Source organism: Rhodotorula paludigena, assembly GCF_050403205.1.
Source record: "Rhodotorula paludigena JCM10292 DNA, Rt_paludigena_JCM10292v1_ctg5, whole genome shotgun sequence".
In the NCBI taxonomy this organism is placed as follows: domain Eukaryota; kingdom Fungi; phylum Basidiomycota; class Microbotryomycetes; order Sporidiobolales; family Sporidiobolaceae; genus Rhodotorula; species Rhodotorula paludigena.
This window is the reverse complement of record NW_027481453.1, coordinates 499,978-527,828: the sequence shown is the minus strand read 5'-3', so window position 1 is coordinate 527,828 and position 27,851 is coordinate 499,978. Positions and strand designations below refer to the sequence as shown.

At 64.9% G+C, this 27,851-nt stretch overlaps 10 protein-coding genes across 10 annotated transcripts; 6 read left to right on the top strand and 4 right to left on the bottom strand.

Moving 5' to 3' along the window:
* Positions 1-299: 299 nt before the first annotated feature.
* JCM10292_007584 (zinc-dependent alcohol dehydrogenase) lies at positions 300-2,085 on the top strand (the record flags this gene model as incomplete). The annotated part of the gene is made up of 11 exons (XM_076646673.1): positions 300-371; positions 436-520; positions 585-603; positions 676-755; positions 838-991; positions 1,058-1,131; positions 1,193-1,470; positions 1,533-1,583; positions 1,648-1,707; positions 1,768-1,918; positions 2,027-2,085. The coding sequence occupies 11 exons, from the start codon at positions 300-302 to the stop codon at positions 2,083-2,085; spliced, it is 1,083 nt and encodes a 360-aa protein (XP_076507915.1).
* A 337-nt stretch (positions 2,086-2,422) lies between these two features.
* Positions 2,423-4,938, top strand: JCM10292_007583 (uncharacterized protein; the record flags this gene model as incomplete). Its single annotated transcript, XM_076646672.1, has 4 exons — positions 2,423-2,654; positions 2,724-2,870; positions 2,940-3,037; positions 3,094-4,938. The coding sequence occupies 4 exons, from the start codon at positions 2,423-2,425 to the stop codon at positions 4,936-4,938; spliced, it is 2,322 nt and encodes a 773-aa protein (XP_076507914.1).
* Positions 4,939-5,278: 340 nt separating this feature from the next.
* JCM10292_007582 (uncharacterized protein) lies at positions 5,279-9,715 on the top strand (the record flags this gene model as incomplete). The annotated part of the gene is made up of 5 exons (XM_076646671.1): positions 5,279-6,770; positions 6,829-7,054; positions 7,114-7,372; positions 7,434-7,712; positions 7,769-9,715. 5 exons carry the CDS (start codon positions 5,279-5,281, stop codon positions 9,713-9,715), a joined length of 4,203 nt encoding a protein of 1,400 aa, XP_076507913.1.
* Positions 9,716-10,050: 335 nt separating this feature from the next.
* Positions 10,051-12,081, bottom strand: GLR1 (glutathione-disulfide reductase GLR1; the record flags this gene model as incomplete). Its single annotated transcript, XM_076646670.1, has 9 exons — positions 10,051-10,070; positions 10,134-10,187; positions 10,249-10,471; positions 10,528-10,555; positions 10,609-11,095; positions 11,147-11,455; positions 11,530-11,657; positions 11,749-11,791; positions 11,907-12,081. The coding sequence occupies 9 exons, from the start codon at positions 12,079-12,081 to the stop codon at positions 10,051-10,053; spliced, it is 1,467 nt and encodes a 488-aa protein (XP_076507912.1).
* A 321-nt stretch (positions 12,082-12,402) lies between these two features.
* Positions 12,403-14,747, bottom strand: MET12 (methylenetetrahydrofolate reductase (NAD(P)H) MET12; the record flags this gene model as incomplete). The annotated part of the gene is made up of 9 exons (XM_076646669.1): positions 12,403-12,591; positions 12,661-13,185; positions 13,245-13,451; positions 13,508-13,696; positions 13,750-13,874; positions 13,931-14,083; positions 14,138-14,254; positions 14,314-14,359; positions 14,421-14,747. 9 exons carry the CDS (start codon positions 14,745-14,747, stop codon positions 12,403-12,405), a joined length of 1,878 nt encoding a protein of 625 aa, XP_076507911.1.
* Positions 14,748-15,397: 650 nt separating this feature from the next.
* Positions 15,398-16,421, bottom strand: CDC42 (Rho family GTPase CDC42; the record flags this gene model as incomplete). Its single annotated transcript, XM_076646668.1, has 5 exons — positions 15,398-15,481; positions 15,547-15,918; positions 16,051-16,122; positions 16,190-16,216; positions 16,401-16,421. 5 exons carry the CDS (start codon positions 16,419-16,421, stop codon positions 15,398-15,400), a joined length of 576 nt encoding a protein of 191 aa, XP_076507910.1.
* Positions 16,422-17,194: 773 nt separating this feature from the next.
* SYF2 (Syf2p) lies at positions 17,195-18,491 on the top strand (the record flags this gene model as incomplete). The annotated part of the gene is made up of 6 exons (XM_076646667.1): positions 17,195-17,497; positions 17,561-17,810; positions 17,870-17,904; positions 17,963-18,180; positions 18,255-18,406; positions 18,478-18,491. 6 exons carry the CDS (start codon positions 17,195-17,197, stop codon positions 18,489-18,491), a joined length of 972 nt encoding a protein of 323 aa, XP_076507909.1.
* Positions 18,492-18,850: 359 nt separating this feature from the next.
* On the top strand, positions 18,851-21,348 carry JCM10292_007577 (cyclin family protein; the record flags this gene model as incomplete). The annotated part of the gene is made up of 3 exons (XM_076646666.1): positions 18,851-19,153; positions 19,214-19,417; positions 19,501-21,348. 3 exons carry the CDS (start codon positions 18,851-18,853, stop codon positions 21,346-21,348), a joined length of 2,355 nt encoding a protein of 784 aa, XP_076507908.1.
* Positions 21,349-23,226: 1,878 nt separating this feature from the next.
* On the bottom strand, positions 23,227-25,657 carry JCM10292_007576 (2-isopropylmalate synthase; the record flags this gene model as incomplete). The annotated part of the gene is made up of 6 exons (XM_076646665.1): positions 23,227-23,949; positions 24,012-24,353; positions 24,419-24,817; positions 24,893-25,013; positions 25,086-25,235; positions 25,536-25,657. The coding sequence occupies 6 exons, from the start codon at positions 25,655-25,657 to the stop codon at positions 23,227-23,229; spliced, it is 1,857 nt and encodes a 618-aa protein (XP_076507907.1).
* A 296-nt stretch (positions 25,658-25,953) lies between these two features.
* Positions 25,954-27,575, top strand: JCM10292_007575 (uncharacterized protein; the record flags this gene model as incomplete). Its single annotated transcript, XM_076646664.1, has 2 exons — positions 25,954-27,368; positions 27,470-27,575. 2 exons carry the CDS (start codon positions 25,954-25,956, stop codon positions 27,573-27,575), a joined length of 1,521 nt encoding a protein of 506 aa, XP_076507906.1.
* Positions 27,576-27,851: the final 276 nt, after the last annotated feature.

Here is a 27,851-nt window from a genome sequence, read left to right as displayed (position 1 = left end):
TCACTGAATATGCGCGCTCCAGGCCGTGCGCATCGAAAATGGGGGATTTGCGCCTGCTCTGTCGGTTTCCGAAGGGAGGCGTCTCGTTTCTGTGCTCGCACGATGCGTCGCCTGCGTGCCTGCCGCTGCTTGCATGCATATTGGCGCGCACGTATGTAAGGCCCAGTTCCGCCGCGGTACCGCAGATCGCCGCCGGTTCCGGTGGGGCCCAACCTGCTGCCCGTTCCGCCCGGCGATGCCGAAGCTCGCTGTTCTTCTCCTACTCCAGCCTCTAGCAGGATACTTGACATACACGCACGATGCCCCTGTCTGCCGAGGTCCCTGCCCACGCGCTCGCCTGCGTCTACGAGGGCGTCGGTCTTCCAATCAAGGTGAGGTGGGGGAGCCCTCGTCGCGACTCCTGCTCGGTTGGCTGACGAGACCCTCGCCCCGCAGCTTGACGACAAGCACCCCGTCACTCAGCCGCAGGATCTCAAGCAGGGAGAGGTGCTCGTCAAGCTCGAGTACACGGGCGTTTGTCGTGCGCTGTTCCTCACTCAGACTCTTGCCCGAGGGCTCGCTGCTTACTCTCGATACCCACACAGACACGGATCTACACATCTGGCACGTCCTATGCAGTGAGCTGGCCCCATCGCGCCAAGAAAGCTGACCTTTCGCCGTCTTTCGCGCTGTCAGGAAGGGCGACACGCCGTTCCCGGTCCCGATGCCGCTGGTCGGCGGGCACGAAGGCGCAGGTCACGTCGTCGCAATTGGAGGTGCGCAGCGGACCCTGCCGGGCTTCTTACAGGGCGAGCAGCGACTGACCTTCCCAACCGGCGCTCGTTCGCGCGCGTGCAGAAGGAACCGATACGGCGCTCAGCGTCGGCCAGGCAGTCGGCGTCAAGTGGATCGCAGACACGTGCTCGACTTGCTCGTACTGCATGAACGGCGCAGACCAGCACTGCGCAAAGGCGGGCGTGTCGGGAATGCTGCAGGACGGGACATTCGCACAGTGCGTTGACAGTCGTCCGGCCAACATTGCCGCCACAATGTCTTGGTTGACATCCTTCGCCCGTAGGTACATGGTCGCGGCAGCTCGCTATGTCACGCCTATTCCGGATGGCATCCCGCTCGAGCTGGCCGCTCCCGTCTGTACGCCTCAATCCGCACGCCCGCTTACCTGCAGGCTCACCTGACTTCCATGACTTGACAGTGTGCGCTGGCGTCACCACCTGGTCCGCCCTGAAGCGCACCAACGCAAAGCCCGGCGACTGGCTCGCCATCAGCGGTGCCTCCGGCGGTCTCGGTCACCTCGCCGTTCAGTACGCGCTCGCGATTGGCTTGCGCGTCGTCGCGATCGACGGTGGTGACGACAAGCGCAAGCTGTGCGAGGGCTACGGAGTCGACCACTTTGTTGACTTCCGAGACTACAAGAGCGGCGCCGAGCTCATTGATGCGGTCAAGGCCATCTGCGACGGTATCGGGCCGCACGTACGTTTCGGAAGAGATGCAACGAGGCTGCGGTAGCCGCTGACATATGTCCCTGTGCACAGGCCGCTCTGGTGTGCGCAACTGGCGGCAATGCCTACGGACAGGCCATCGAGGTGCGTCACCTTCCTTCAGACCGCTTGTGCTAATGGCTTGAGCTGTACTCACCCAAATGTGCAGTTCCTGCGCGCTCGCGGAACCCTTGCAGCGGTGGCTCTTGCTGCCAACACCAAGATTGAGGTGCGTCGCGACACACTCTCTGCTTTGATTCTCCCATGCTCATGCCTATCTGCACTTCAGGCCGAGGTCTTCTCTTTCATCGGCAAGGGACTCACTGTCGCCGGCTCGTACGTCGGCTCCCGACAGGACGCCATCGAGGCGCTCTCGTTCGTTGCGCGCGGAAAGGTCCGCCCGAATGTGCAAGTCGAAGCGCTCAAGGACGTGCAGTCAGGTGCGTCCCTAATATCTCGGTGCTACATCGCTCTGCTCTTCGGAAGTTTCTGCGCGGCCGTGAGAGCCAAGTTTCCGTGCTGACTACGGAGTCGACCTGCGTCGACAGTGCTCGAGCGCATGGATCGTGGTCAGATCTCGGGCAGGATTGTGCTCAAGTGTCACTAGAGCTGTTCTGACCTGCTGCGTTCCTGCCTGTCGCCCAACACCTGTAACACTCGGTCGCTGTCTGAGAAGACCACATCATCCCGGTGAGAGGAAAGCAGCTGACGAACCGACTCCTGCTTTGGAAGCAGGCAAGATGCAGTACACAATATCGTCTGAGCGCTAGCTCCTTGCAGGAGTACTTCGCTGGACCATCGCAAAGTCCGGGACCGGGACGCGGGAAATTGCACCGCCTCGCTACCTCGCTCTCGGTCGAGCCTCGTCCGTCCCCTCCTCCTGCACTTGCAGCCGCGACACGCTGTACCTTGAGTGGCCAGGTCACAGCTCGGCAGCCAACGAAATGCAGCGCGCGCCGTCTCCGGCGCTTGCGCAAGACCCCCCACCTCGACTTCCATCACCTCGCCCTCAGCATCCCATCGGCCGCTTTGTCTGCATTGTGGTGGACGCGCGGCACGCTAAGGATGCGCGCGCTCTGTGCGACAAGCGCCTCTTCGTCCAGCTCGAACTCGAGGGCACCGACGAGGGCAAGAAACGGACGAGGGTGGTCGAGGCGAACGGCGGCGACTCGCACTGTGCGTTGCGATGCTTCTCCTTCCAAATGCACGCGCGTCTGATACGACTGATCCCGCTCTCGTGCGCAGTCTGGGACGAGCAGTTCTGGTGGACCCTCCTCGACAAGGACCACATTCTCGTCATCTCGCTCTTTCACGTGGACCGCCACCGCGATGGCGCAGAGCTTGTTGGCGAGACGCGCGTCGCGGTCAACGGAACGTGGACGCAGTACGACGGTGCGAGCCTGTTCATTCTCGGTTGTACGCAGGACAGCAGGCTCACGCGCCTGCGTTGTCTTCCTACAGACCGGATCGAGCTGCAGCTCGACGGCAAGTACACCGGCGAGCTATATCTGGAAATGACCTGTCATCCGCCGGAGCGTCCGCCTCCTCCTCCCGCCTCGGTGCGCTCTTTCCGTTCCCATTCCGCTTCCGTCCTTTCGCTCAACCTTCCGTCCAGGTCGCATCCGATCCTCTACGCCAAGGCAGGCCGGGCGTCATGCTCATTCCCCCCAGCCCGCCTCCCGATGCAGACGAACTTGCGCGCCGTCTCGACCAGATGCCCTCCACAGGCGCGCCCGATCACGGCGATGCGGCCTTTCCGGACGGTGGCGCCGCGCGTGAACAACAAGCGAGGCAGTCCGAGCCGCGGCTGCCATTTCCAGGCGAGCCCGAGCTGCCGCAGACGTTACGCCCGGGCCGTCCGCCTGCCTCGCCCCTCTCGCCAGGATCCGTCACCCCGGCAGCGGCAACGAATGCGCAGCCGGCCGGCTCGCACCCGAGTTTCGTTGCTGCTGCGTCCCAGCACGATGCACAGGCGCATGCGTACGAGCTAGCTCGTCAGCAACCTCTTCCGGCCTCTCCGCCGCCGACACATACGCAGCATCACCAGCAGGCGCACCCCTACACGTACGCGCCGTTCGCTATCGCGCAAGTGGGCGACGGCCGCCAGAGCGCGTATGCCATGACTTCGGCGCCGCCAACTTCCTTTCCTGCGTCGCACCCCTCACTACCGCCCGCGGCACCAGCTCACTTGCCTGGACATAACGAAGACCGTCCCGACGCTGCGGCCTCGCCGTATTCGAGCGTTCCGCCATCGCAAGCGTCCCGCTACTTCTCTCTTTCTCATCGCCCGCCCAATATGCATCATCGCTCGTCCTCGCCGCATCCCGCCCCGACTCCACCCTCGCAACATTCGCCTGTTCAGACTTCTGTCTCGCCTCCGCCAGTCCCCCCACGGCCCGACAGTGCAGCAAGCTCGCGTAGCGTGCCCGGCGTCGCTGGCACGCCTCATCCGGCGATCTCCCCCTCGAACTCGCCGCCGCCCGTTCCGCCTCTTCCACCGTCTTCTCGCCGCACCTCTTTCTCGGTTGAGCACGCCTCGTCCCCCTCTCCGCCTCTACACGCCTCGTCATCGTCGCCTCGCCCGCTTCCGCTCAATCCGGCGGGCGAGAACCGCCCGCATCTTGTCCCGTCCGCCCTGACGGCCAAGCAGCGCGAGGCGGGCGTTGGCGCCAGCGAGTCGCATCCGTGGCAGCCCCCGCCGCCGCAGTACTCTCCGTCACCACCCCTGGCCGGGCCTTCGAGCCGGCCGGCTCTCGCGCAGGACGGGAGTCCGGAGTCCTTCGAGTCTGTCCCGCACGCTGTGGGTGCCGCAGACGAGGCGGCACAGCGTCGTCGGCAGCTCGTGCTGGCGGAGCAGCTGCGGCGCTACGAGGAAGAACAACGTCGGCGACACGAGCAGCAGGAGCAGAAGGAGCGCCAGCTCGAGGAGGAGCGTCGCCGGCGCTTCCAGGAGCAACAGGAGCGTGCTGATGCTGAGTGGCGCAGGCGGGAGAAGGAAGAAGCGGCGCAACGCGCGCGCCGTGAAGAGGAGCACCGGCGGCGGGTCGAGGCGGCGCAGCGCGCGCTCGCCGAGCGGATCAAGCAGGAGCAGGAGGACGCGCGCATGGCCACACAGTTTGCCGCCGAGGCTGAAGAAGCGGAGCGGCGGCGTCAAGCGGAGCGCCGTGCGGCCGACGAGGAGCTCGTGCGGCAGATGCTCGAGGAGGAGCAGGCGGCGGCGCGGCGCGCGCAGCAGGAGCGCGAGCGGCAGGACGAGGAGTTTGCGCGGCAGTTCAGAGAGCAGGAGCGGCAGCGGGAGGAGGAGGAGCGGCGTGCGCGTGAGGCCGCCGACGAGGCGATGGCTCAGAAACTTCGCGACGAGGAAGACGGCGAGCGGCTGCGTCGGCTCGCCGAAGACGAGCGCATCGCGCGCAGCCTGGCCGAGCAAGACGGCGAGCCCGCGGTCGTTGCAGCGCGGTGACGGAAGATGCGCGTGACGGGAGAACTTGTCAGTCTGCTTTTTCTGTCCTTTTTCTTCATTAACATCTAGCTGACTGATCTCTAGCTTGCAGCTATGCCCTGTTGTCTGAATTACATGTGCTGAGCTTTAGGTACACAGTGCCGAGTTCGAGGAAAGGAACAAGACATGCGCACGAGGTTGATTGATCTTCTCTCCCCTCTCCGCATCTTTCGCTTCTGCTTGCTTCACTCGCTTCTGCCTCTGTGCCTACAGCGCGCCCCTGTTTCGTCGTTCTTGCTGAACTACCGAGCGCACCTTCGACACGCATACCGGCACAGACTTGCTGCCCGCCTCGTTCAACATGGACGGCGGAGGCGCATCCGGCATGTCGGGTCTCGGGATCAGCTTCGATACCTGGGTTCCGCCTTCTGTACCACCGCAACAGGCGACATATGCCGCCCACGGCGCGCGGCTTGCGCCGCACCTCCACCACCGTCCCCTGCACCACTCCGTCTCGTATGACGACGGTCTCTACCATCGTCAGTACTCGCAACCGATGTCTCGCCAACCCTCCGAGCTCTCGGATGGCAGCTCAAAGCAAGTGCGCATTGCGGCAGGCGGGCCCGAAGTGCTGAACGGCAAGGGCGGCTACCTGCCCTACGACCACCACCATCTTTCGCCGCTGTCCGAGTTCGAGCAATCGCCCGCCTCCGCCACTGGCTCGTCTCAGCCGTTCTCGCCAGCGTCCTTGTCGTCCCTGCCATCGTCAGTCGACGTTGGCACCCACCCGACGTTCCGCCCCGAAGCCATCCCTTCCGAATGGTACCCCATTCGCAACGATCCGCTGCACTCAGCACAAGCGCATCCGTCGTCGTCCCGCGCGTCTCGTCTGCCGCCATTCCTGCAGGAGCGCCAGCGGTCCGGCGGTCTTGTCCGACCAAAGTCGATGATGGAGCTGGGTCAGATTTCGACGGCTTCTGCGGCGACCACGGCGCCGTACGACGAGCACATCGAGCACGCGACCTTTGACGTCTCGCCACTACCACACGAGATCCCGGAGGAGTACGGTCAGGGTTCGCCCGACAGCATGCCCAGCAGCGCGGGTGCACTGCAGCGCCAGCAGTTCGAGCAACAGCCCGAGGCCCACGCCCGGCATCAACAGCGCCTTCGCGCTTCGGAGGGCCGGCCGCGACGCTTGGCGGAGCCCGCAATGGCCCGACCGCTCGCTCGAATGCGCTCGCGCTCGCTGTCAGCGCGCGAGATGAAGGAGCTGGCCGAACGCGAGTCGGCGCGGGCGAGCGAAGCGGATACTGCGGCTGAGGAGGAGCTTGACGCCCAGGACGACTACGATGGAGGCGACGCTTCCGAAGCCGAAGCCGAAGACGAGGTCGGCACGGTCATCTCGGTCGCACCACCTGCGCCCGGACCTGGAGCAGCAACACTCCAGCGGCAGAGCACTTTGCTGACGGCGGGCGCAAGCACCGTCAGGCGTCGCAAAGAGCTCGACCGCCTCCTCGCCCCGACCTCGAGGTACTCCACCTTGCCGAGTCTGAGCGCAGTCGCGCACTCGCCCACTCCATCTACCTCCTCCTCTGCTATCACGCACTCAACCCATCAGCGCACCTCCTCCCATGCCTCAACGCAGGCCACGTCGATCCCTTCGCCCGTCGTCCTCGAGCAGGCGAAGAGTGGTCAACAACCTCGTGTTGAGCTCGATCTCATGCTCGAGACGCCGCTCGTCGTTGAAGGCGGGATGCTCAAGGGTCGCCTGGAGGTCCGCGTTCGCAAGCCGAAAGAGCGCGAGGGTGAAGTGTGGCTCGGCGCGCCGAAGATTCGGGTCATCGGGTTCGAAGGTGCGCTGGTCATCTCGTTTTTCTCCATCCACCTTTCCTAACCAACCTCCTTCGGTAGAATTGTCGTCGGGCGAAGGTCGCTACATCTTCTATCATGCTTCCGCGCCCGCGAACGATTCGAAGGGACCACTGTCTTTTCACGACTCGGATGCCGACGAGGAGGGCTACCACCGTGCTAAGGCCGGGCCCCACAGTGTAGCCGTGCGCATGAGGCTGCCGATCGGCAAAGGTGCCAAGGGCCCGTGGAAGGGCAAGCAGGGTGTCGTCCGCTACATCGCCATTGCGTAAGTGTCTTTCACATTCGATGCCCCTCTCGCCGATGCTCACCACCACTTGTCGGTAGGTCGGTCAAGCTCAAGGCGCAAGACGGTGGCAATCGCTCGATCGCTCACTTCTATCGCCATCTTGACGTCTTTCCTTACCTCAATCCGGCGTTCGTTCTCGCTCCCGCTGTCAAGCCGCTCCTCTCCGAGGCGGCCAAGTCCCTTTTCATGGGCGGTAACGGCAAAGTCACGCTGAGCGCAAGCTTGCACCGCGAGACTTGGGTCGCAGGCCAGCGGTGCTACGTCGAGGTGCACGTCGCGAACGAGTCGAGCAAGAAGGCGCGTATTTTCCTCCATTCGCATGGCGCGCATCAGCTGATCATTTTCACCACCTATCCAGATCAAGACCCTCACACTTGCGCTCATCCGTACGACGTCCGTCTACCGCGCCTCGGCACGTCCGCCAGCCCACGCTGCGCGGGATCCATATGGCTTCGGTGTCCAAGGTGTCCCCGCCCCCGATTCCGACACGGCTCAGACGCAGACGACACGCAAAAAGGTCGCGGAAACGACGCTCGAGCTCGGCAAGAAGGGCACGAAGGGCGTCACGGCGAAGGGGAGCTGGATCGGCGTAGAGGCTGGAGAATCGGCCGATTTCTCGCCTTCATTCCTCGTTCCGGTTCGTTCCTGAGCTTCCGGAAATGCGACGACGAGACTGACCGTGCCTTCATGTAGGCCGACGCCTTGACCATTTCTCGCGGCCGTCATCTCGAAGTCAGCTATTCGGTCAAGATCTCCGTCGGCGGATCCCTCTCTGCCGACATCTCTACCGATATTCCCATCCACATCGTCAACTTTGTGTCGCTCGATCCGCCTCCTGGCCATATTGGGCCGTCACCCATTCCGGCGCAGACTCGCCGCCCCGTCGCGCGGAGCTGGAGCTCGAACCAGCTTCGCGATGCCGTACGCCCTTCGCATGGCCCGACTCGCATGACAAGCATCGACTCGCTTCGCCTCGACGACCTCAACCTCGGACCGCCCACTCGCTCGACGCGACCGCCGCTCTCGCGCATCGCATCGCTTGAGTCGATCCGCACGGCCGACCTTCCGCGCGGCGACTTCGTTCCTTCTGCAAATGCGCCGATACACAACGGTGACGCGACGATCGGTCATCGCGCTTCTGATGGCCGCAACCAGGTCCTCGTCGACCGCGCCCGCGACCGACAGCTGCAGCATCAGATGTCGCTGCAGTGCATCTCGTCCGCGATCGCGTCCGCAACGGCTCGTCGCGGCGGGATGGACCACCAGTCGAGCATCACTACCCTTCGCACCGAGCTCTCTCGCGAAGGCTTGTCGCAAGACCTGCTCATTACGGAGGAGGCTGCTCCCGCGCAACACGCCGAGATGTATGCTGGGCAAAACCAGCACTTCTACGCGCTCCCCGAGCTGGACTTGCAGGCGGGCAACTTCGTCGTTGACGGCATGGGCATCCAGCTGGACGACCTCGACGAGGTTCCGGACGATCCGGCCTTCCTTGACCGGCAAATCGACCTCGCCCGTGCTGCTCCGAGTCGCCCGGATGGAGCGACGCTCCCGTCGATCGACTCGGACGACGAGCTCGACAGCATCATGCGGTCGCATTTCAGCGACGACGAGGACGACATGCCACACCGCCAAACGACTCGGGCTTCCCCTCCGCCGCGATCAAACCCGTCGCATACAGTGCGCGCTTCGCCTGTCATGCCTCTTCGGGTTGCTTCGCCCACCAAGGTGTCGGCGACCGCACACGAGCGGCCGGCAGTAGACAGGTCGCCCGTCCGGCGTTCTTCCGACGCGTTCGCCTTTGCGACTCCGACTTCACCCGTGAAGGCGCACGTCGAGCTGCCCCAGATTGATGAGGCTGGCGGCAATCTCGGTCCGACCCGTTTTGCTCGCCCTCTTCCGACGCCGCCTCCCATCCGCCCGACCGCGAGCAGTCCGACCAAGCCTTCATCCTCCTCGGTAGACGGGACAAGCGTTCCCGGTACGCTCAAGAAGACGCCTTCGGGCGCCTCGTTGCGGCGCAACCCAGTCATCATCCGCAAGGCTGCCTCGACGCGCTCGATCCGCAGCACGGCATCGTCTGTGGACCAGGCGGGCCCGGGCGCGCCGCATGCCGATGCCCTTGCGCGGACGCTCAGCTCGGCGCGTAGTCCTTCCATCGCGTCGCCGCGAGTGTCGCCCATCCTCGCATCGGGAACGACGGTCAAGTCGCGTCCCCCTACGTCGCCTGCAACCGCCGTTCCGTCTTCGCCGGCGCGCAAGGTGATCAAGGCGCCATCGCCTGCTCTCAGGGCGACGCGCTCAATGGCCGAGCTGCGCAGCACGGCGCCGCCCGTCTCGCCGCGCAAGTCTGCCGTCCTCCCGTCGGTCAAGAACAAATTCGCGGCGCTCGAGACGCGCCAAGCCACGCTTACGCGGCTCGCAACAACCACGCGCGAAAGCGGTACGGGCCGCGCGCGCGTGTCGAACGTGCAGCTTGCGCGCGCCGACTCGGTCATGTCGAGCGCATCGTCCGTGGCGCCGAGCGAATTCAACTTGAACCGCGCCAACAGCATGGCCTCGTTCAAGGCGCCGCTGCTCAAGCGCGGAGCCGGCATCATGGACGAGGTGCCGCCTGTCCCTCCTCTCCCTCACGCATAGACACTCTTCACCTTCGCTTTCTTGCGGTTCCTCGTTCATGCTTCTCCCGTTCAGCATTATTCGTGATCACCACTGTATGACTCGTAGCATTGCCATTTTTCCAGTATGCTCTGCATGGCTTTCATCGCTTCGCTTGCACACGACAATGGTTGCGGTTGACGTGAGTTCCGAAGCGAAGCTCGTTTGGGCAGCATCCGTTCTGGCTGTCAAAGCCTCGAGCGCGCGATCTCGCGACCAGCACAGGAGCAGCACGGCACACATAACTTCTAACCTTGCAGGCTCAGAACAATGGGAAGACAAGGAAGAAAGCTCCTCGGGAAGGCGTTTCCTACGATCTACCGCATTGTGACAACCTCTGTGAGGGGGAACTTGAGTCAGTTTTGAACAAGCAATGTCGATGATGTGAGGAAACACGCACCTTCGGCGGACGTAGGGTGGATAGCGACCGTGTCGTCGAAGTCCTTCTTCGTGGCTGGTGACAGAGTAGTTGTGTCAGCCTTTGCATCCCATCAAAGCTCGTGACAGAGACGCACCGCCCATCTTGATGGCGACGGCGAAGCCCTGGAGCATCTCATCGCTGCCGAGGCCGATGAGGTGCAGCCCGACAACCTTCTCCTCCTTGCCGGCGACGATGAGCTTCATCGCGGTCGGCTCCTTGTTGTCCGCGTCCATCATCGAGTAGTAGAGGGCGGTGAAGGTCGACTTGTACACCTTGATGTTCTCATCGCCGTACTTCTCGCGCGCCTCGGGCTCGGTCTGCGAGAGAAGCGAGTCAGCAGGACAACGAAGAGCACAGATCGAGGAGCACGCACCAAGCCAACAGTGCCGATGGTCGGGTGACTGCAGCGGACTAGTCAGCGCAGGTCGGTCTAGAGACAGCGCGCAGCACGCACGAGAAGACAACAGTCGGGATGTCGTCGTAGCTGAGCTTGTCGCCCTCGACGCCGCCGTACAGGCGGTTCGACAACCGACGGCCAGCAGCAATGGCGACGGGCGTGAGGAGCGCCTTGCCGGCAACGTCGCCGATGGCGAAGACGTTGTCGACGTTGGTGTTCTGGTACTCGTCGACGGGGATGTCGCCGTTCTTGCGCAGCTCGAGGCCAATCTTCTCGGCGCCGATATTGTCGGTGAGCGAGTGACGGCCAATCGCCCACAGGAGGACGTCGGTCTCGATCTTCTCGCCCTCCTTGGTGTGCACCGTCTTGGGGAACGGCTTGTGGAGGTCAAAGTCCTTGACGTCGCTCGTCACCTTCTCGACGTTCGAGTTGGTGTGCACGTGGATGCCCGTCTTGACCATGTGCTGCTGGAGCGTGTCCTGAAGCATCGGGTCGAACGCCTTGAGGATCTTCTCGTGGCGGATGACGAGGTGGGTCTCGGCGCCTGCGCGAGACGAGGTCAGCTTGCGCCACTGGCAGACTAAGCACGACATACCGAGAGTGTGCAGGACGCCGGCCAGCTCGACAGCGATGTAGCCAGCACCGACGACGGTGGCGCGCTTCGGGAGCTCCTCAAGGTAGAAGAAGCCGTCCGAGTGAAAGCCGTACTCGTAGCCAGGAATGTCCTTCGGAAGCGTCGGAGCACCGCCGACGGCGATGACGAAGCGGTCGGCCGTGTACTGGCGCTCAATATCGGCACCGCCGTGCGCCTTCGACTCGGGGTAGGTGGGGACAACAGCGATCGTCTTCTTGTCGACGAACTTGGCGTGGCCGGTGATGTAATCAACGCCATCCTTCTCGACGTCTGTCCGGCGGAGCAGTCAGGATTCCGCCGCGGAAGAAGCAGGACCGCAAGGGGGAGAGGGACGAGAGACGGACTGCGCTCGTAGATCCCGTTCAGACGCTCAATGTACTTGTCGCGCTTGTGCTTGAGAGTCGGCCAGTCGACCTGCGCGGCCTCGCCGGGAACCTTGAAGCCGTAAGCGTTGGCCTGGTGGAGCTTCTCCCTGCACGAGCATCCCGAACAATCCGATGGGGAGGTTCCGACACTTTTAGCAGCGATCATCGTGGTGCGTGCACAGAATGCATGGTACTCACGCCAAGTCTGCCGCGTGCCACATAACCTTCTTCGGAACACAGCCTGGAGGGAGTGATCGCAGGTCAGCACTCTCGTTCTCGACGACGGACACTCGCCCGTTCCCGCCACAGGACGACACGGTCGAGTGTTTAGGCTCGGGAGCAGGAAGCAGACGCACCGACGTTGACGCAGGTGCCGCCCAACCTCCAGGTCTCTTCGACGATCGCAACGCGAGCCCCGTACTGCGCGGCGCGGCGAGCTGCGCCGAGGCCGCCGGAGCCTCCGCCAATGACGACGAGGTCGTAGTGGTTGGCGCCCTGGTCGGCGGCGCGGCTGGTGAAGATGGGCGCCATCAGGGAGCGCGAGGACGAGAGCTGGCGAGAGAAGAGCGAGGCGCGGCTGCGGAGCGCAGACGAAGTCGTGCGGAGGGAGAGGGCCAGTTTGGGCGTACACACACTCGCACAGACTCGGCGGGAGCAGAGCGATGGCGAGAAGGACGAGAAGGCAAGTTGACGAAGCCGGAGTTGACCTTCGGCTTTGCTTACCTCACACGAAGTACCCGGCAGAATGCGATAGATGCGAGTTGCTGTCTTACTAAGCCGAGACGTCTACGCCTAGATCCTACAACAGTCTCTGTCGACACCAACAGTCTCTCCCTCCTCGCAAAGTCGCGATCATGCCTGCTCCGTCGTCGACGTCTTGAGCGACAGCAGCCACCGCCACAGACCGTCCTGATCCTTGTAGTCGTGGTGCACGACCGAGACGAGCCACCGCGACTCGGCGATCGAGCGAATGAAGCCTCGTGCGGGCGAGGCGGCGGCGTACAGGAGCGACCACTCCTTCCACAGCGCAAATGCCTCCTCCTGCGAGTGCAACGGGTCAGGTCTGGGAGGCTGGAGAGGCGCAGAGGCAGCGGAGAGCAAGCGACGCACACACCACGCCCGGAAGCTCATCTCTTCGATGAGCGTCGTCGTGACAATTTCCTTCCCGCCAAAGACGCCCCACGTGACGGCGTTGACGTCGCCCTTGCCCAAGTTGCTGCGGAACTCGCCGCGCATGTTGCCCGCAAACCACTTGACGAGCCCGTCGTCGCCCTCGCCCGCGTCGATCCGCGCGCGCTCGTCGGCCACGCTCCGGCGCTCGAGCTCGTCGAGCTCGTCGGCCGTGAGGAAGAACTCGACGAAAGCCTTCTGGTAGACGTAGCCGCCCTTGGGGCCGAAGCCGTGCACGGCGTCGGCCGAGGGGGCGCCGTCGACGGCAGGCTGCGAGCCGACCGTCCACCAGTGCCGCTCGTCGTTCATCTCGAGCAGGCGGGACGAGATGGCGGCTGTCTCGGCGCGCAGGGGCTCTTCGGACCACGGGTTCGACTGGATCGAGCCTCGCAGGTACGACGAGAAGACACGCGAGATGTCGGCGAGCGTCGTCGGCTCGCCCCACAAACGGATCGCTTCGCCGGGCTGTCACGGGCCAAGGTCAGGGCTACTTCGGAGATGCTTTCGGCCAGTCAGCGACGCACCGGGAGCTTGAGGCTGACACCGTAACCGTCCATCTCGCCGTATGCGGGACTGCGCGCGTCGCCGAATCGCCCGTTCGGAAACTCGTCCCAGCTTGCCGGGCTGTCCTTGCGCGCGATATCGGCGCCTGCGACGCTCGGGCTCGCTGCGGGGGCGGGTCGAAGCGAGTTGACGACCTTCGGGAGGGGTGCGCCGTTCGCGGCGAGGGCCTGCAGACGATCTTTGCTCAGTCGACGATCGCGAGCCGAGGAGAAAACGTGCGCACCTTCTGTACAGCGGAACGAGTGCGAGTTGCGCCCGGCGCGACCCACTCCAGCAGCTCGAGCACGCGCGTGACGCTCTTCTCGAGGTTGAGCGTGCACAGGTGGTAGCCGCGGATTCCGTGCTCAAACAGCGCGCGCATCATCTTGACCGCGAGCTGCACGCCATAGTCCTTGACGGCGGCGTCGTCGTGCTGTATTCGTGCGAGTAAGCCTCGGCAGGCGAGAGGGAGCGAAAGAGACGCACCTGGATCCGCTCGAGGTCGGAGAGGATGTCTTCAGGGATGTGCGTGCCGCAGAGGTTCGTCATGCGGCGGAAGGAAAGGTAGTTCTGGATCGGCATGATGCCAGGGAGGATCGGAATCGTGATGCCTGCACAGAAAGACAGTCAGATCCGCCCTATCGAGTTCCCTTTGCGAGGTGCTCACCTCGGTCGCGGCACGCCTTGTACCACTTCTTGAAGACCTCGACATCGTAGAAAAGCTGCGTGACGACAAAGTCGGCGCCGGCCTCCTGCTTCTCGTACAGGTGCTCGATGTCGGCGAGCTTGTCGGCCGAGTCGGCGTGCCCCTCGGGGTAGCCTGCACATTCTTTGGGTCAGCAGTTGTTCGACCTCCGAGTAGGATCCGACGCACCAGCGACGCCGATGCAGAACTCGTTGCCGTACTCCTTGCGGATGTAGCGCACCAAGTCGATGGCGTGCTGGAACTCGTCACTCGACGCAGTCCAGTACTCCTCGCCTCGCGGAGGGTCTGTACCCGTGAATGTCTGTCAGTCCGACGATTGCGGGAAGGAGTGGGAGGAGACGCACCGCCTCGCAGCGCGAGAAGGTTGACCACTCCGAGGTCCTTTGCGCGCTGTCGCCGGGCGCAGTATCAGCTGTTGGACTTTTCATCGGTGTACAGAGTCTGCACGCACCTGGAGTGTCCGCTCGAGCACGCCCTCCTCGAGGTTGGTGCAAGTAAGATGCAAGCACGTCTCGAGCCCCATCCCCTGGATCGCGCCGCTCAGCTCCAAGCTGCGCTCCTGGGTGCTCCCGCCCGCGCCCCACGTGACGTGCATCCACGTCGGGTCGAGCGCCGACATGCGGTCGACGCGGTCGACGAGGTTGGCGAGGCCGGCGTCCGTCTTGGGCGGGAAGACCTCGAACGTGTAGAACGGCTGCGAGGGCGCGAGCTGCGCGATCCGCGATGTCACCTTCTGCGACTGCGGCTGCCGCAGCTCGGGCGTCGACGTGCCGCTCATCGTGGGCTGATTTGGCCGGGAGGAGAGGCGAAAGTCCAAGTCGGCGAGGGCAGCGGTGGGAGGGCTGGAGCTGGTCAGAGCAGTAGCAGAGCGCGGATCTGGTCTCTGATAAGTCGCTTGCAGCGCGAACGGCGAGGTCAGAGCCGATAGAGCGACAAAGTCAAGCGCGCCCGGAAGTTCGCACCGGGACCAAGGCGAAGCGCCGCGGGGGGTCTCCCGTGGGCGTGGCAGACTCTCTCGCGCTCTCCGGAGACAGCAGCGTACGAGGGGCTAGTGAATCCAGAATTACAGGGCAAGACGTGCAAAGAGGGACCGGGGGGAAGGGAGGGAACCACCAGCGCGACGAGGGGGAAGCGAGGGAGAGAGGAGGGTCGTCGCGCCATCGAGGTACAGCCACGGGGCGGGGAGAGGAGAAGAAAGGGGAAGAGGGCACCGACAGATACGGAAAGAAGGCGGGGCGGAAGAAGAACACGGACGGACGGAGGCATGCAGGCGACGCACAACGAGGGCGGTAAGGAGGGGGAGCGAGGCGTAAAACACGGGCGTCGGCCGGGCGGGCGAGACGCGAAAGGGCGAGGTGGACGGGACGGGGTGAGGCGAAAGGATATCGAGCGGGCGCGGACACGGACGGGTGGCGGTCGATGAGGCGTCTACAGGATGCTGCACTTGCTCTTCTTCTTGGTCACGGGCGGCTCGAGCGCCGCAACGATCGCCTCGTCAAAGACGTTCTTCAGCTACAGGGGTGCCTCAGAGCGTCAGTCGGTGTGAAAGGAAGAGCAAGAGAGAGAACAGCACGCACCCCCTTCTGCGTGAGCGCCGAGCACTCGACGTACTTGACGGCGCCGAGTTCTCGTGCGAGCCGCTCGCCAGCCTCGGGCGGGACGGGGCGCTGCTTCTGCCTCCCGAGCTTCTCGAGGACGGCCGGGTCGTCGCGGAGGTCGACCTGGGAGCCGACGATGAGACAGGGGACGCCCGGGCAGTGGTGGTGCACCTCGGGGAACCACTTCTCCTTGACGTTCTCGAACGAGGCAGGCGACGTCACGCTGAAGCAGACGAGGAAGACATCGGTCTGCGGGTACGAGAGCGGGCGCAGCCGGTCGTAGTCCTCCTGGCCAGCCGTGTCGAACAGACCGAGCGTGTAGGGGTCGTCGCCGATCATGACCGTCACTGCCTGTGTCCGTCGCAGCCACGGTGCGCACAGTCGCAGAGGGAATGGGGGCAAGCTCGATCAGACCGTTATCGGAGGATATGCGCACCCGCATGGAGCACGCGAGCAGACCGAGGAGGATCGCCGGCAACGCACATAGTTGTCGAAGACGGTCGGGACGTATTCGCTCGGGAACTTGTTGGTGGTGTAAGAGATAAGGAGGCAGGTCTGGACAATGTGAGCAGCGAGTCAGCAAGCGGCAGCGGTCCGGAGGAGCGAGCGGGGGAGTCGGTACCTTTCCGACGGCACCGTCACCGACGACCTGCAGGGCGAGGGCAAGCGCGAGTCGAGCGCGGTCAGCATGTGTTGCTCGAGCGAGTGCAGTCGTCGAGCCGAGTGGGGCTGCCCTGAGCCGACTGGCAGCCGGCGAGGCGTGCGCGCGAGGCGGGGAGGACGCGAGAGGGGGAGGGAGGGGCGAGTGGGGCTCGGAGAGGGGGCAGACGCACGACGCATTTGATGGTCTGCATGGCTGGAGAGTACGGCGCGGGGTCGGGCTGGTGCAGGGCAGCACGCGCACGGGCGGGGCGGGGCGAGGGCGGTCGGGGCGAGATGGGGGGAGGCAGGCAGCACACACGAGCAGCGTCAGCGCGCGGCCCTCGACAGTCCTCGGGAAGCCCAGCGGTGCTCTCTGCCAGTAGCCTGGTCCCGTCCAACCTGCTCGCGCCCGCGCGCACGCCGTTCTGTGCGCTACAGCATCTGGAGCATGCCGCCGACGTTTGTCGGCGTGTCGAGCGAGTCGCGCGCAGCACACCCGCGCGCGGGCGGGTTCGCTCGAGTCCCACGCGCAAGTCGCAGGCTGTGTGGGCCTCTGCGTGGTGCTGCTGGCCCTCGCTAGGGCGGTCGAGGAGCGTGCGGGGGCCGACTGATGGCGGCAGGTGCGGGCGGCGGGAGTGGGACGAGCGGGCGCGGTGGCTGGAGCTGGATCGGGCACGTTCGCGAGTACGAGACACGGGCAGGCTCACAGGGAAAACAACACGCGAGACCAGGGCGAGCGCAGCAGCGGGCAGAGCTCCGGCGAGACGACGACGAGGCGCCCGCGTTGAGCGACGCGGCCGCCCCTTGGCTCGCCGACGACGCCTCCAGGTAGCACGAGTGCAGTCTAGCTCCCCATACTACAGTGTAACAGCCCTTCGTAATTCACTCCCGAAATTCCCGGACGAGGCGGTGACTTTCAGCTTGTGGGCGGCGGTGCTCCTCCTCCTCATCGCCAGCGTACTCTCGCGCTCGCTCCCCAGCGCACATGCCTCCGCGCAAGTCTGCACGCGGCAAGAAGGCTGCCCCACCGGCCGACGAGCCGCACGCAGCGGCCCCGCCCGCGCCCGAAGAGCTCGAAGCCACTGCGCCCTCGACTGCACCCCTCGCCGCGCCTGCAACGGCTGCAGCCGAGCCTGTGGACGAGGTCGACGCCGAGAAGGAGCAGCAGGAGGAGATTGCGCAGGAGGAAGAGGCGGCGGCGTCCGCGAGCGGAGGAGCGGCTGCGTCGGGGAGTGGAGCGTCGATGGAGGACCGAATGGCAAAGATGAAGCAGCTGAGGCAGCGCATGGTGCGTCCCGCTCTCTGCGGGCAGCACTCTTTCCAGCCCGCGCTCACCCGCCTCACCCCGCAGAACGAGTCGGCACGCGCCAACCGCCAGGATGTCATCGCAGAGACCAACGCCAACCGCGCGACAGCACGCACGCTCGCGCGCCTCGAGCGCAAGCGGGCACAGGCCGAGGCGATGGGCGAGAAGGAGCGCGCGGCAGAGACGGGCGAGGACCTCGAGCGCGCAAAGAACTGGGAGTACTCGATCGAGGACAACGAGCGGTGGGACAAGAAGCAGGCGCGGAGACAGCGCAGGGCGGACCAGGGCTTCACTGGTGCGCTCGCCACTCTCTCCTCGTGCCGGACCAACTGATCTGACGCGCTCATCCCGCAGACTTCGACGATATGGCAAGGCGAAAGTACAAGAAGGTAGGCACTAGCTGTCAGACCTACACTCGAGCTCTTGCTGACCCCGAACTATCGACAGGATCTCGACGACTTCAAGCCGGACCTGGCAGCGTATCGACAGCAGCGTGATGCCGAGCAGCAACAAGCCGGCGCGCTCGTTGCGTCGGGGAGCGGCGGCGAGGTCGGGCCCGTCATCGACCCGAACGGCCTGTATCGCGATGCCAACAGCTTTGTCTACGCCGACCACAAGCCGACCGAGGACCAGATTGACCGTGTCATCGGCAAGCTCAACAGCGAGTGCGTTCTCGTCCTTCCCCTCTCGGTTCCTCTCTCTCCTCGGGCGGGCACTGACGGACCGGTGCGCTCAACAGCCTCGACAAGCGGCAGAAGCGGTCGCGCAAGCGCGAGAACGAGGACCAGGGCGACATCACCTGGATCAACGAGAAGAACCGCCAGTTCAACCGCAAGCTCGCGCGGTACTACGACGATGTCACGCGCGAGACGCGCGAGAACTTCGAACGAGGTGCGTCTGCGCAGCGCGTTCGAGGTCCTTGCGAGCTTCGAGTGCTGATGCGATTGGCTTTGGGCTTGCAGGAACGGCGTTGTAGATCGGTCTCTGCCTTATGTCCCTCTTCCCGGTCCCGTGTATTTCACCCTCCTGCCGTGCACTGTACTCGATAGTGTTCAATGCGCGCTGTTTTGCGATTGCGAGAGATTTGCGAATGTTGACATCTCGGCGCGACGAGCGGAACGCTGTTTGTCCTCCTGCTCCATCTCTCACTCCGCTTGGCCGCTTTTGCCGAGTGGAGGCATACTTTAAAGACTCGCACAGAGCCACGACGAGCGTCACGCGGCCCCCACAAGAGCTGTCTTCTCCTGGTCGTTGTCATCTCTTCGTCCCGCCTTTTCGACCCGCTTGTTCGCCAGCGACGAGCGAGAGAAGGTAGCACGCTCTCCTCCCGGCGCCATGTCGGGCTACTGTGCCTCGTGCGGCACCGCCAACACGCTCGAGTATGCCCCCGAGCTCGGCACGCTCGCCTGCACCGTCTGCGGCACCGTCGCCGACTCGTCGGCCTCGCACGGGCTCGAGTACCTCCAACGCGTCGACGAGGAGGACGCGTTCGAGAACGGCCGCACGTTTGTCGGCGCGGGCGGGACGGGCGAGTTTGGCGGCGTCGGCGCACTCGCGGCCAAGCGGTCGGGAGGACACATCGGCGCATGGGCACGGGCGACGGGCGAGTCGCGCGAGGTCTACCAGTCCAAAAAGAAGGTGCGCCTGCTCCCCTCCACATTATCCTGTGAGCCCCGCTCACGGCGCTGCCGCCCACAGACTGAATCCGACCGCTTCATCCGCCGCCTCCTGACCCGCTTCGACCTGTACGCGGCGCTGCACCACCGCGTCGAGTACCTCTTTCGCGCGGCGAGGAGCAAGATCGAGTTCACTTGGGGCCGACGCGCAGAGATCTTTGCGGCCGCTTGCGTCTACATTGCTGCGCGAGAGTCGAACCGCTCGCTGTGGCTGCTCGAGCTGACGGTGCGCACTCTTGCTCTGCTGTCATGAGTGCTTCCTACGGCGCAGTACTGACATGCTTGTATACCGCTGCGACCCACATGCAGGAAGTCATCGAGGCGCAAGACATCCTCGTCCTGTCCCGTGCCATCCGCATTGTCAAGCTCGAGCTCGACCTCAAATTCGAGGAGAACGACCCGGCCATGTTCCTCGAGCGCATCCTCGTTCACCTCAACACCATCTTCTCGCCCGGTTCCGCCGGTCCCGCAGTCGGCACGTCCGCCTCGGGCGCTGCCGCCTCATCGCTGCCACCCCTTCACGCCGCACCGCCGTCGAACAAGACGACCTTTTCTGCAAACAACACGGCCTGGGTCCGCTCGATCCCGCTCGCCTCCGTCCGCACCCTCGCGACCGGCCTCCTCTCCTTCGCCTCGGACCTCTCGCTCGCCGCCGGCCGCGCGCCTGAGCCCGTCGCCGCCGCCGTCGTCCTCGTCGCGCTCGAAGGGACGGCGCGCCGCCTCGCGCCGACGCTGCAGGAGTTTGCGGACGAGCTCGCGTGGCTCCTCGGCGTCAAGAGTTTCACGGTGCAGGAGCGCTTCCGCGAGTTCAAGCGCTTGCTCGCCGACTATGCGCCCAAGCTGCCTTGGCTCAAAGACGAGGTGTTTGCTACGCCGGACGATGCCGACGCGGTGCCTTCAACGGGATCGGGCGCAAAGGGCAAGGGGCGAAGCAGGGGCAAGAAGGCCGCCAAGCCAAAGCAGGTCAAGCGGGAGGTCGCGAGCTATACGGTCGACATCGTGCAGTGGCGCAAGTCAATTGATGCGCGGCAGGCCAAGGAGAAGAAGGCCAACAACGATGCGGCACGGCTGTCGCCCGGATCGCCCGCGCTCTTCCGCGAAGACTCGCCCGGGCATGGCAACGATTCCGACCGCGAGGAGCGTGAGCAGGACCTCGCAGATGACCACGCGTACGTCGGAGACCCGCTCATCGACCCGACACTTGCCTCGACCTACTACGGCTTTCACCATGCATCCCAATGCCCATCCTCCTCGCCGGCCGCTCCTTTCGCTTCACCCCTTCCGCCGGAGCCGCCCGAGGCGGACTCGTCAGGCAAGATCTCTGCGCGTGGAGGCGGCAAGCGGCCCATCGAGTACATGCGCGTCAAGTCGCACAAGCGCGCGAAGACGATCGGCACGGCCGCGCAGAGCTTGAACAGTCCCGCGCCCGACTCGCTCGGCGCCCATGGGAGTCACGACGCGAGTAGCGTGCAGGTTCGGCAGCTGCTCCTGGCCGGCCACGACCGCGAAGCCATCGCCGCGCATCTCAAGGCAACGCAAAGCGGCGAAGTCGCGAGCGACAAGACGATCGATCTTCCTGCCTCGACAACGCGCCTTGGACGACTGCTCTGGGACCGTCCCGTCGATCAGCTCGACGACGATGAGCTGTTCGACGACGACGAGATCGACTCGTACCTCCGGTCGAAGGACGAGGTCGACGCTTTCCTACAGCTCCCCAAGACCAAGGCCATGATCGAAGTCGACGAAGCGCACGTCCAGCTGCGCGCGACCAAGCCGCCGCGCAAAAACCCGCCGCGCAAACGCCACTATGGCTTTTCCTACCCTCGCGTGCCCAAGACCGACTCGCCCGCCGTTGCCGCGGGCGCCGGCGCTGCCATGTCGCGCGCGACCTCTGCAGACACGGACGGCTTCCGGCCGCGCGCCAAGAAGAGCAAGATCACGGCTGAGGCGCGGGCGCAGGTCGAGGCGCTCCTTGCGGCCACGAGCGACGGCGGCGAGGACGACGACGAGGATGCGTTCCAGCTCAATCTCGCGCTCGATGTCGCGCAAGACGAGGGCGAGGACGTCGCGGGCGCAGAAGAGGGCGACGAGGACTGGCGGGCCGCACTTGGATATGCTGGGCCGGGCGATGACGACGAGGGGGGAGAGTGGGACTGAGGATGGCACCAAGGGCAGTCTCCTTCCGCTTGCACTTTACACACGAACTCCGACTGAACACGGTTGCTGCCGTCTTCTCAGGCTGCGATCTCCCTTTGGCCCGCCCGAGCTGATGACGGGCCGTCTGCTGCCGCTCTTTCCGCTGCTGCGCTAGTCCAAAGCTGCACACGTCGTCTAGACCTACGCACTATGCCGGGATCCCAGGTTCAGAATGGGCGTCGTCGCTGTCTGGCGCGTCCGCTGTCGCTTTCACGTGCGAGCCGTCGTGGCACTAAGAGCCAACGTCTGCCGGTTTACCGCGCGTCCTTTCGGCTCCGCATCTTCCTTCGATTGCTCCTCTGGCTCTTGCTCTCCTCGCACACTGCTGCGAACTCGTCATGCCCGCCGCTTCTTTCAGACCTGTTCTCCTGCGCGGACAGCCGCCCTCCAGAGGGCAGTCGCTTCTCCCGAGACTTCGCAACCTGGCCACGCAGGCGGCTGAGTGCGGGACTGAGGACAAGACTCTAAATGCTCTGGAGAAAGACCTGGCGTCTGGCAAAGAGGGCCTCTGGCCAGAGGGCAGCCACGGCAAGTGCAGCTGGCAAAGAGGGTGGCCCTCGCCAAGGCAGCGACGCCGGTCACACGAGCACATCTGGGACAAGTGACGCGCCTCGCCAAGGCAGTGCGCCGCATCAAAGCAGTGCGCCTGGCCGTAGCCGCCAAACGTTGAGCGGAGTCGTAGACACCGTCTATATGCTGATTGGTGCCGTCGCGCTCGGCTGGGCCGTCCCGGGCCTGATCTACGGTGCGCAGCTTGACCGCTTCCAGTAGCGAAGCATCCGTTGACCTTGACGCGCCAGGCATTTGCGAAGGTCGTTGGGCATACCGAGACCTGGCCCCCATCCGGCGCGACGAGTGAGACCTCGACTTGCGTCTCAAGACGATTGAGTTTGATCACAAGCTCTACAGGCTGGCAGATATGGGGCAGGAGATGACCAAACTCAAGTCCCGCATGCGCTTGCTTGAACGCAACCAGACGTAGAGATGGGCGCCGGACGGTCCAAAGACCGCCCGAGGCTGTCGCTCTCCTCCACTGACCAGTATCATGCTCATTCTGTGCTGTCGTCCCTCCATTCGAGGTTCTGCCTGCCGTCCACTGCCGTCCATCTGTTCGCCGCGTGTGTCTGAGCCGGACTGCGAAGTGTCATCGCTTCTCTCCCAGTGAATTCCGGCGCCCGTGCTCGTCCCTCCTCACACGCGTCGTTGTAACATCTCCACGTATCACAAAGCGTGCGGATGCCCTCATTGCAAGTGCTTGAGGGAGAGGCGTTTGGCCTTCTCAAGTATTGACCATGCGTCCGCCTGGGCAAGCCACCGATGGGCCGTTGCCGGAACGAGAAAGCATGTGTACGAGGCATTTCGGTGTTTGCGACATGCAGAAGCCGACGCGAATGTGCGGCAGACCGCGTTGCAATTCGACGACTTTGCTCGGAAAAGCGCTGACGCGCGCCGTGTTTCATGGCTTCCTCCGGTTCTGCGCGCATCCAGCGCGATAGGCTGTAGTTGTGAGAGAAGAGGCGCTACGAGGCGCAGAATGTGGTCGCTGAACTGACCGCCGAAATGATGGCTCGCACCGCAGGCTCTCGGCATCACCACTTAAACACGATGCTCAATCGCATCTCGCCCTGCTCTCCGACGGAAGACAAGCGCAAGCAAGACTACAGGGTCACGCATGTCGGGTGTTGCATGTTTTCGCGAGAGGCTTCGGGAACTGGAGATACTGCACAGGTGAAGCGTCACAGGGTCTGGACAAGGTGCCGTCCAGACGAGGAGAGCGGAGGCACGACTAGACAGAGGTTGCGAAGGGGAGAGACAGCGAATCGGATGCGGGACGAGGGCTCAGACGCGCGAGCCGACGACCTGGTCCTCGATCTCGGCGAAGCGGCGCTCGGCGGGGACGGCAGCGTTGCTCGCGGCCGAGAGGACGGCCTTGAGCGAGGCCTCGGTGACGTCGGTCGAGCTCGAGACGCCCCACACGGCGCGGCCCGAGGCCTTGTCAACGAGCTGGACGTACGACGCGGCGCGCACGTCCGAGCCGGCGCCGAGCGCGTGCTCCGAGTACTCCTTGACCTCGAGGTTGTGCGCGCCGCCGTCCCACGCGGCGTTGAGCGCGTTGAGGAGCGCAGAGACGGGGCCGTTGCCGTCGCCGCTGATCTTCTTCTCGGCGCCGTCGATCGAGACGGTGCCCTGGAACGACTTCTTGCCATCGGCGCCCGTCGCGAACGAGTAGTCGACGAGCGTGAAGCGCCCGTTGAACTCGGGGCCGTAGTAGTAGGTCGCGCGGAACGCCTTCTCGATGTCGTCGGCCGTGATCTCCTTTGCCGTGCGCTCCGAGATGCTCTGGACGACCTGGTAGAACGCGGGCTGCATTTTCTTCGGGAGGTCGAGCTGGAGCGCGCGCTGGACGAGGTACGCGACGCCGCCCTTGCCCGACTGCGAGTTGACGCGGATGACGGCCTCGTAGGTCATGCCGATGTCGGCCGGGTCGACGGGGAGGTACGGGATCTGCCACGGCTTCGACTCGTCGCGCTTGCGGTGGTGGAAGCCCTTCTTGATCGCGTCCTGCAGCAGCGAAAGAGCCTGATCAGTCATGGGCTCGGTGGGAGCAAAGGCGGCCAACGCACCTGGTGCGAGCCCGAGAAGGCGGTGAAGACCAGCTCGCCCGCCCACGGCGCACGCGGGTGGACCCCGATGTCGGTGCAGCTCGTGATGACCTCGATGCACTCCTCCATATTGCTAAAGTCGAGCTCGGGCGAGACGCCCTGCGTGTACATGTTCATCGCGAGCGTGACGAGGTCGACGTTGCCCGTGCGCTCGCCGTTGCCGAAGAGGCAGCCCTCGACACGGTCCGCACCGGCCATGAGACCGAGCTCCGACGCGGCGACACCGGTGCCGCGGTCGTTGTGGGTGTGGAGCGAGACGATGATGTGCTGGCGGTCCTGGACGTTGCGGCAGAAGTACTCAATCTGCGATAGTGTCGAGTGAGTATGCGAGTACACAAGCGCGTTTCGCAGCAGGAGCGCAGCCGTACCTGGTCGGCGTAGTTGTTCGGGGTCGCGACCTCGACAGTTGCGGGGAGGTTGAAGATGATGGGCGCCTCCTTCGACTTGTCACGCGCGCCGAACCACGCGTCCTGAACGGCGTTGCAGAGGCGGACGGCAAAGTCGGGCTCGGTCTGCGAGAAGGCCTCGGGCGAGTACTCGAACTGCCACTGGGTGCGGTCGCCGCGCACGATCGCCTCGTCGACGAGCTCGCGCACAACCTTGACGTGCTTGACGGCGAGGTCAATCGTCTGCTGCTGCGTGTTGCCAAAGACCTGCTCGCGGAAGATGGGGGCGGCGGCGTTGTACATGTGGAGAATGACCTTGTTGGCGTCGCGGACGCCCTGGAAGGTTCGCCGAATAAGCTCTTCGCGCGCCGGCGTCAGCACCTGTTGGACGCAGTAGAGGGCAGGGTGAGCGGATTGGCATAGGCAAGGGCATCGAGGCGAAGGACGAGAACGCACCTGAAGCCACACATCGTCCGGGCACTGCTTCTGCTCGATGAGCTGCCGGATCCACGCAAACTCGGTTTCACTCGCACTCGGGAAGCCCGCCTCGATCTCTTTGAACCCACACTTGACCAGGCTGCGTGTGCACCAGGTCCATCAGCTTGTTTCTGCGCGAGCAAGAGCGGGGGCGAGGGCGAGTAGGACGCACAGGTCGAATACCCGCTTCTTCTGCTCGATGGTCATGGGGTTGACGAGGGCCTGGTTGCCGTCGCGGAGGTCGGACGAGGCCCATCGCGGCGCCTTGGTGATGCGCTGGTCGGGCCAGGTGCGGTTGGGGAGGTCGACCGACTTGAATGGCCTGCGGAGGGTGCGGAAAGTGTCAGTACGATGCGCACATGAAGGGCAGGGCTCGTGCTATGCGCAGTGAGCCGAAGAGCACCGAAGACCAGGGTACGGCGACTGCGGCCGGAGTTATGTGCGAAGGCAGGGCACTGGCTCGGGTGCGCTGCCGCCGAGACCAGCGACTGCAGCGAGTGCATCTTTTTGCGGCGTCTCCAGCCTGTCCGTGCCGGCGGTGCAGCGGGACGAGAACGCCCAGATGAAGCGAGTTCGGGAAGGGCGTGACGCTGGGCGAGAGAGAGGGGGAGGGCGGGCGCACGAGTATTTTGCGGCGAGGGCGGCGGGGTCCTTGATCCAGGTTGCGCTGCTGTTGACTGCGCTGGTCTGCATCTTGCGGGTGATGATGTTTGCCGAGCGCGAGAGGGCGGAACGGGCGAGCATGAGGGAAAGCTGGGGCGGGTGCGGGTGAGTCGAGGGTGCGTCTCAGGTGCTCGAGCGAGTGCTCGCTGTACGCACTGCGAGTGTCTGGGCGACGGGAGAAGGGCGAGGGTGGTGGGCCTTCCCCGCTCTGCGTCGTTCCAGCGCCGACTTGACTCTGCGTGGCCGCAACCCCGCACGCGCGCGCGCCGGCAAGCCGAGCCGCCCGCTTCCCACGCTCGAGTGCTCGACTCTAGATTTGGCAGTAGGTACTCGCTTCCACGACCGCCAACTCGCTCCCTCCTCTTCTGGCTCGGCGCATGGCAGACGGCGACGCTCCCTCGCCGCTCTCGCTGCGGGACCGCATCAAGCAGCTCGAGGCCGCCGCCAACTCGCCGCTGAGCACACCTGCGCCCTTGCAGCCCTCATCGCGCGCTGCACCCGCTCCTCGTCCATCTGCCGCCCCACCTCATCCCGACCGCACATCCTCTGCCAGCGTCCCGTCAGGCCCAAGTAGCACACGAGGCACACCGAACACTGCACAGCTTCGGCCTCCGGCTCTGAACGGCGTCCGCGCGCCGTCACCCGTCTCGACGACCCCTCCCGACCCTCCTCCGTCACCGCGCCTCCCCGTCGCCCAGCTCCTGTCGCGGTACAATCAATCCCAGCCACAACATGCGACGAGCAGCCTGACGACAGACACCACCCGCGCAAACGCAGCGGGGCTCAAGACGGACCCTGCGTCGGCCGCTACTTCGCCAGTCGCTGCGCAGGGAGAGCGGCCCTCGTCGCCGACGGCTTTGCGCGCCCCGCCGAGCCGCCCTCTATTTGGCCAGAAGAAGCAAGGAGCAGCGGCGGAGCCTGGTGGGGCAGAAGCGGCGTTGTCGGCGCAGCTGGGCGCGACCGGCGAGGCAGGCAGGTCGAGAGCGGGCAGCAGCGGGACGGGCGCTGCCCTGTCCGGTTCGCCGAAAGGCAGGCCCAGCCCTCAGCCAGCTTGGGTGGCGAAGAAGCCCCCGCCGCCGCCCAGACCGCCAGCAAAGCCGACCGAAGCGGTTTCGTCCGACAGGTCTTCGCCCGCGTCGCCAACTCGCTCTGCCTCGTTGAACGTGGCTTCGCCTTCGCTCGCTCCATCACCATCATCGGCACCTCAGCTTCCTCCGCGGCGAAGCGCAACCCTCAGTTCGACAAGCTCGTCTCCCGCTTCGAACGGCCCATCTCCCTCCCTTCCTCCCCGACCCGGCGCAGGCCCGGCACCCTCGCCGCGCTGGGTCCCACCGCCTCCCTCCACTACGACACCAAGTGCCGGCACTCCCCGCGCCGCCAGCACTGCTCCGCGACCCGCACTTGCCTCGAAAGCGACGACACACGACCCGCTCAGCGCCGCGCTCGCGACCGCGTCCAAGCCGTACGCCCCGCCGTCGCTCTCGTCGCAGCGGCTCTCGAGCGCGTACCCGTCGCTGTCGCGCGCTTCGACGCAGCGGCAGCCAGCGAGACGGCCTCAGGTCTCGTCTGACTCGGTGCCGGACGCGTCGCCCGCTCGCAAGGCCGACGGAGCGGATCCCGACACAGGCGCGCGAAGGCGTTACGTGCGCGTCTTCGAGCAGTGCTGCGCTGCCACGCGCGCCGACGTCGGGCCGCAGCCCGGCTCAGGCGACGAGAAGACGCTCGCTGCGCCGGTCGTCGCCGAGCTGTGGCGCCGCAGTCGGCTGCCGGACCACGAGCTGCGGAAGATCTGGTGCGTTCGAGCTTTGACTCCCTCGGTCTTCTGAGCGAGACGGTGGCTGACGCTTTCCGGTGCGAACGCTTCCGCGTGGACGCCTCTCTCGGATCTCGCAGGGACGGTGTCGCTGGCTCGCAAGCGGGTTTGACGGCGGAGCAGTTCGCTGCAGGCATGTGGGCGATAGACGAGGAGCTGCGTAGACGGCAGAAGAAGGGGCGGTGAATACTGGTAGCTGGACATTGCGATTACGCCTGAGCTTGGGTCAGAGACGCGCCGGGGCGATGAGGACGAGAGCTCGCTCGACGCCTGCACACTCGCAGCTCGAGTCTTGTCTGAGCGTGCTGTGCTCTGCGTGCTTGTTACGAACCCCAAGCAGCGCACATTAGCAGCGACTCTGCGCCAGACCTTCGACAGCTTCACCTCCGCCTCGACCGCCTCGAGGACACCGCAGCTAGCGACGCAGCACCGCCTGGAACAGAAGGAGCTCGTCCAAGCCCG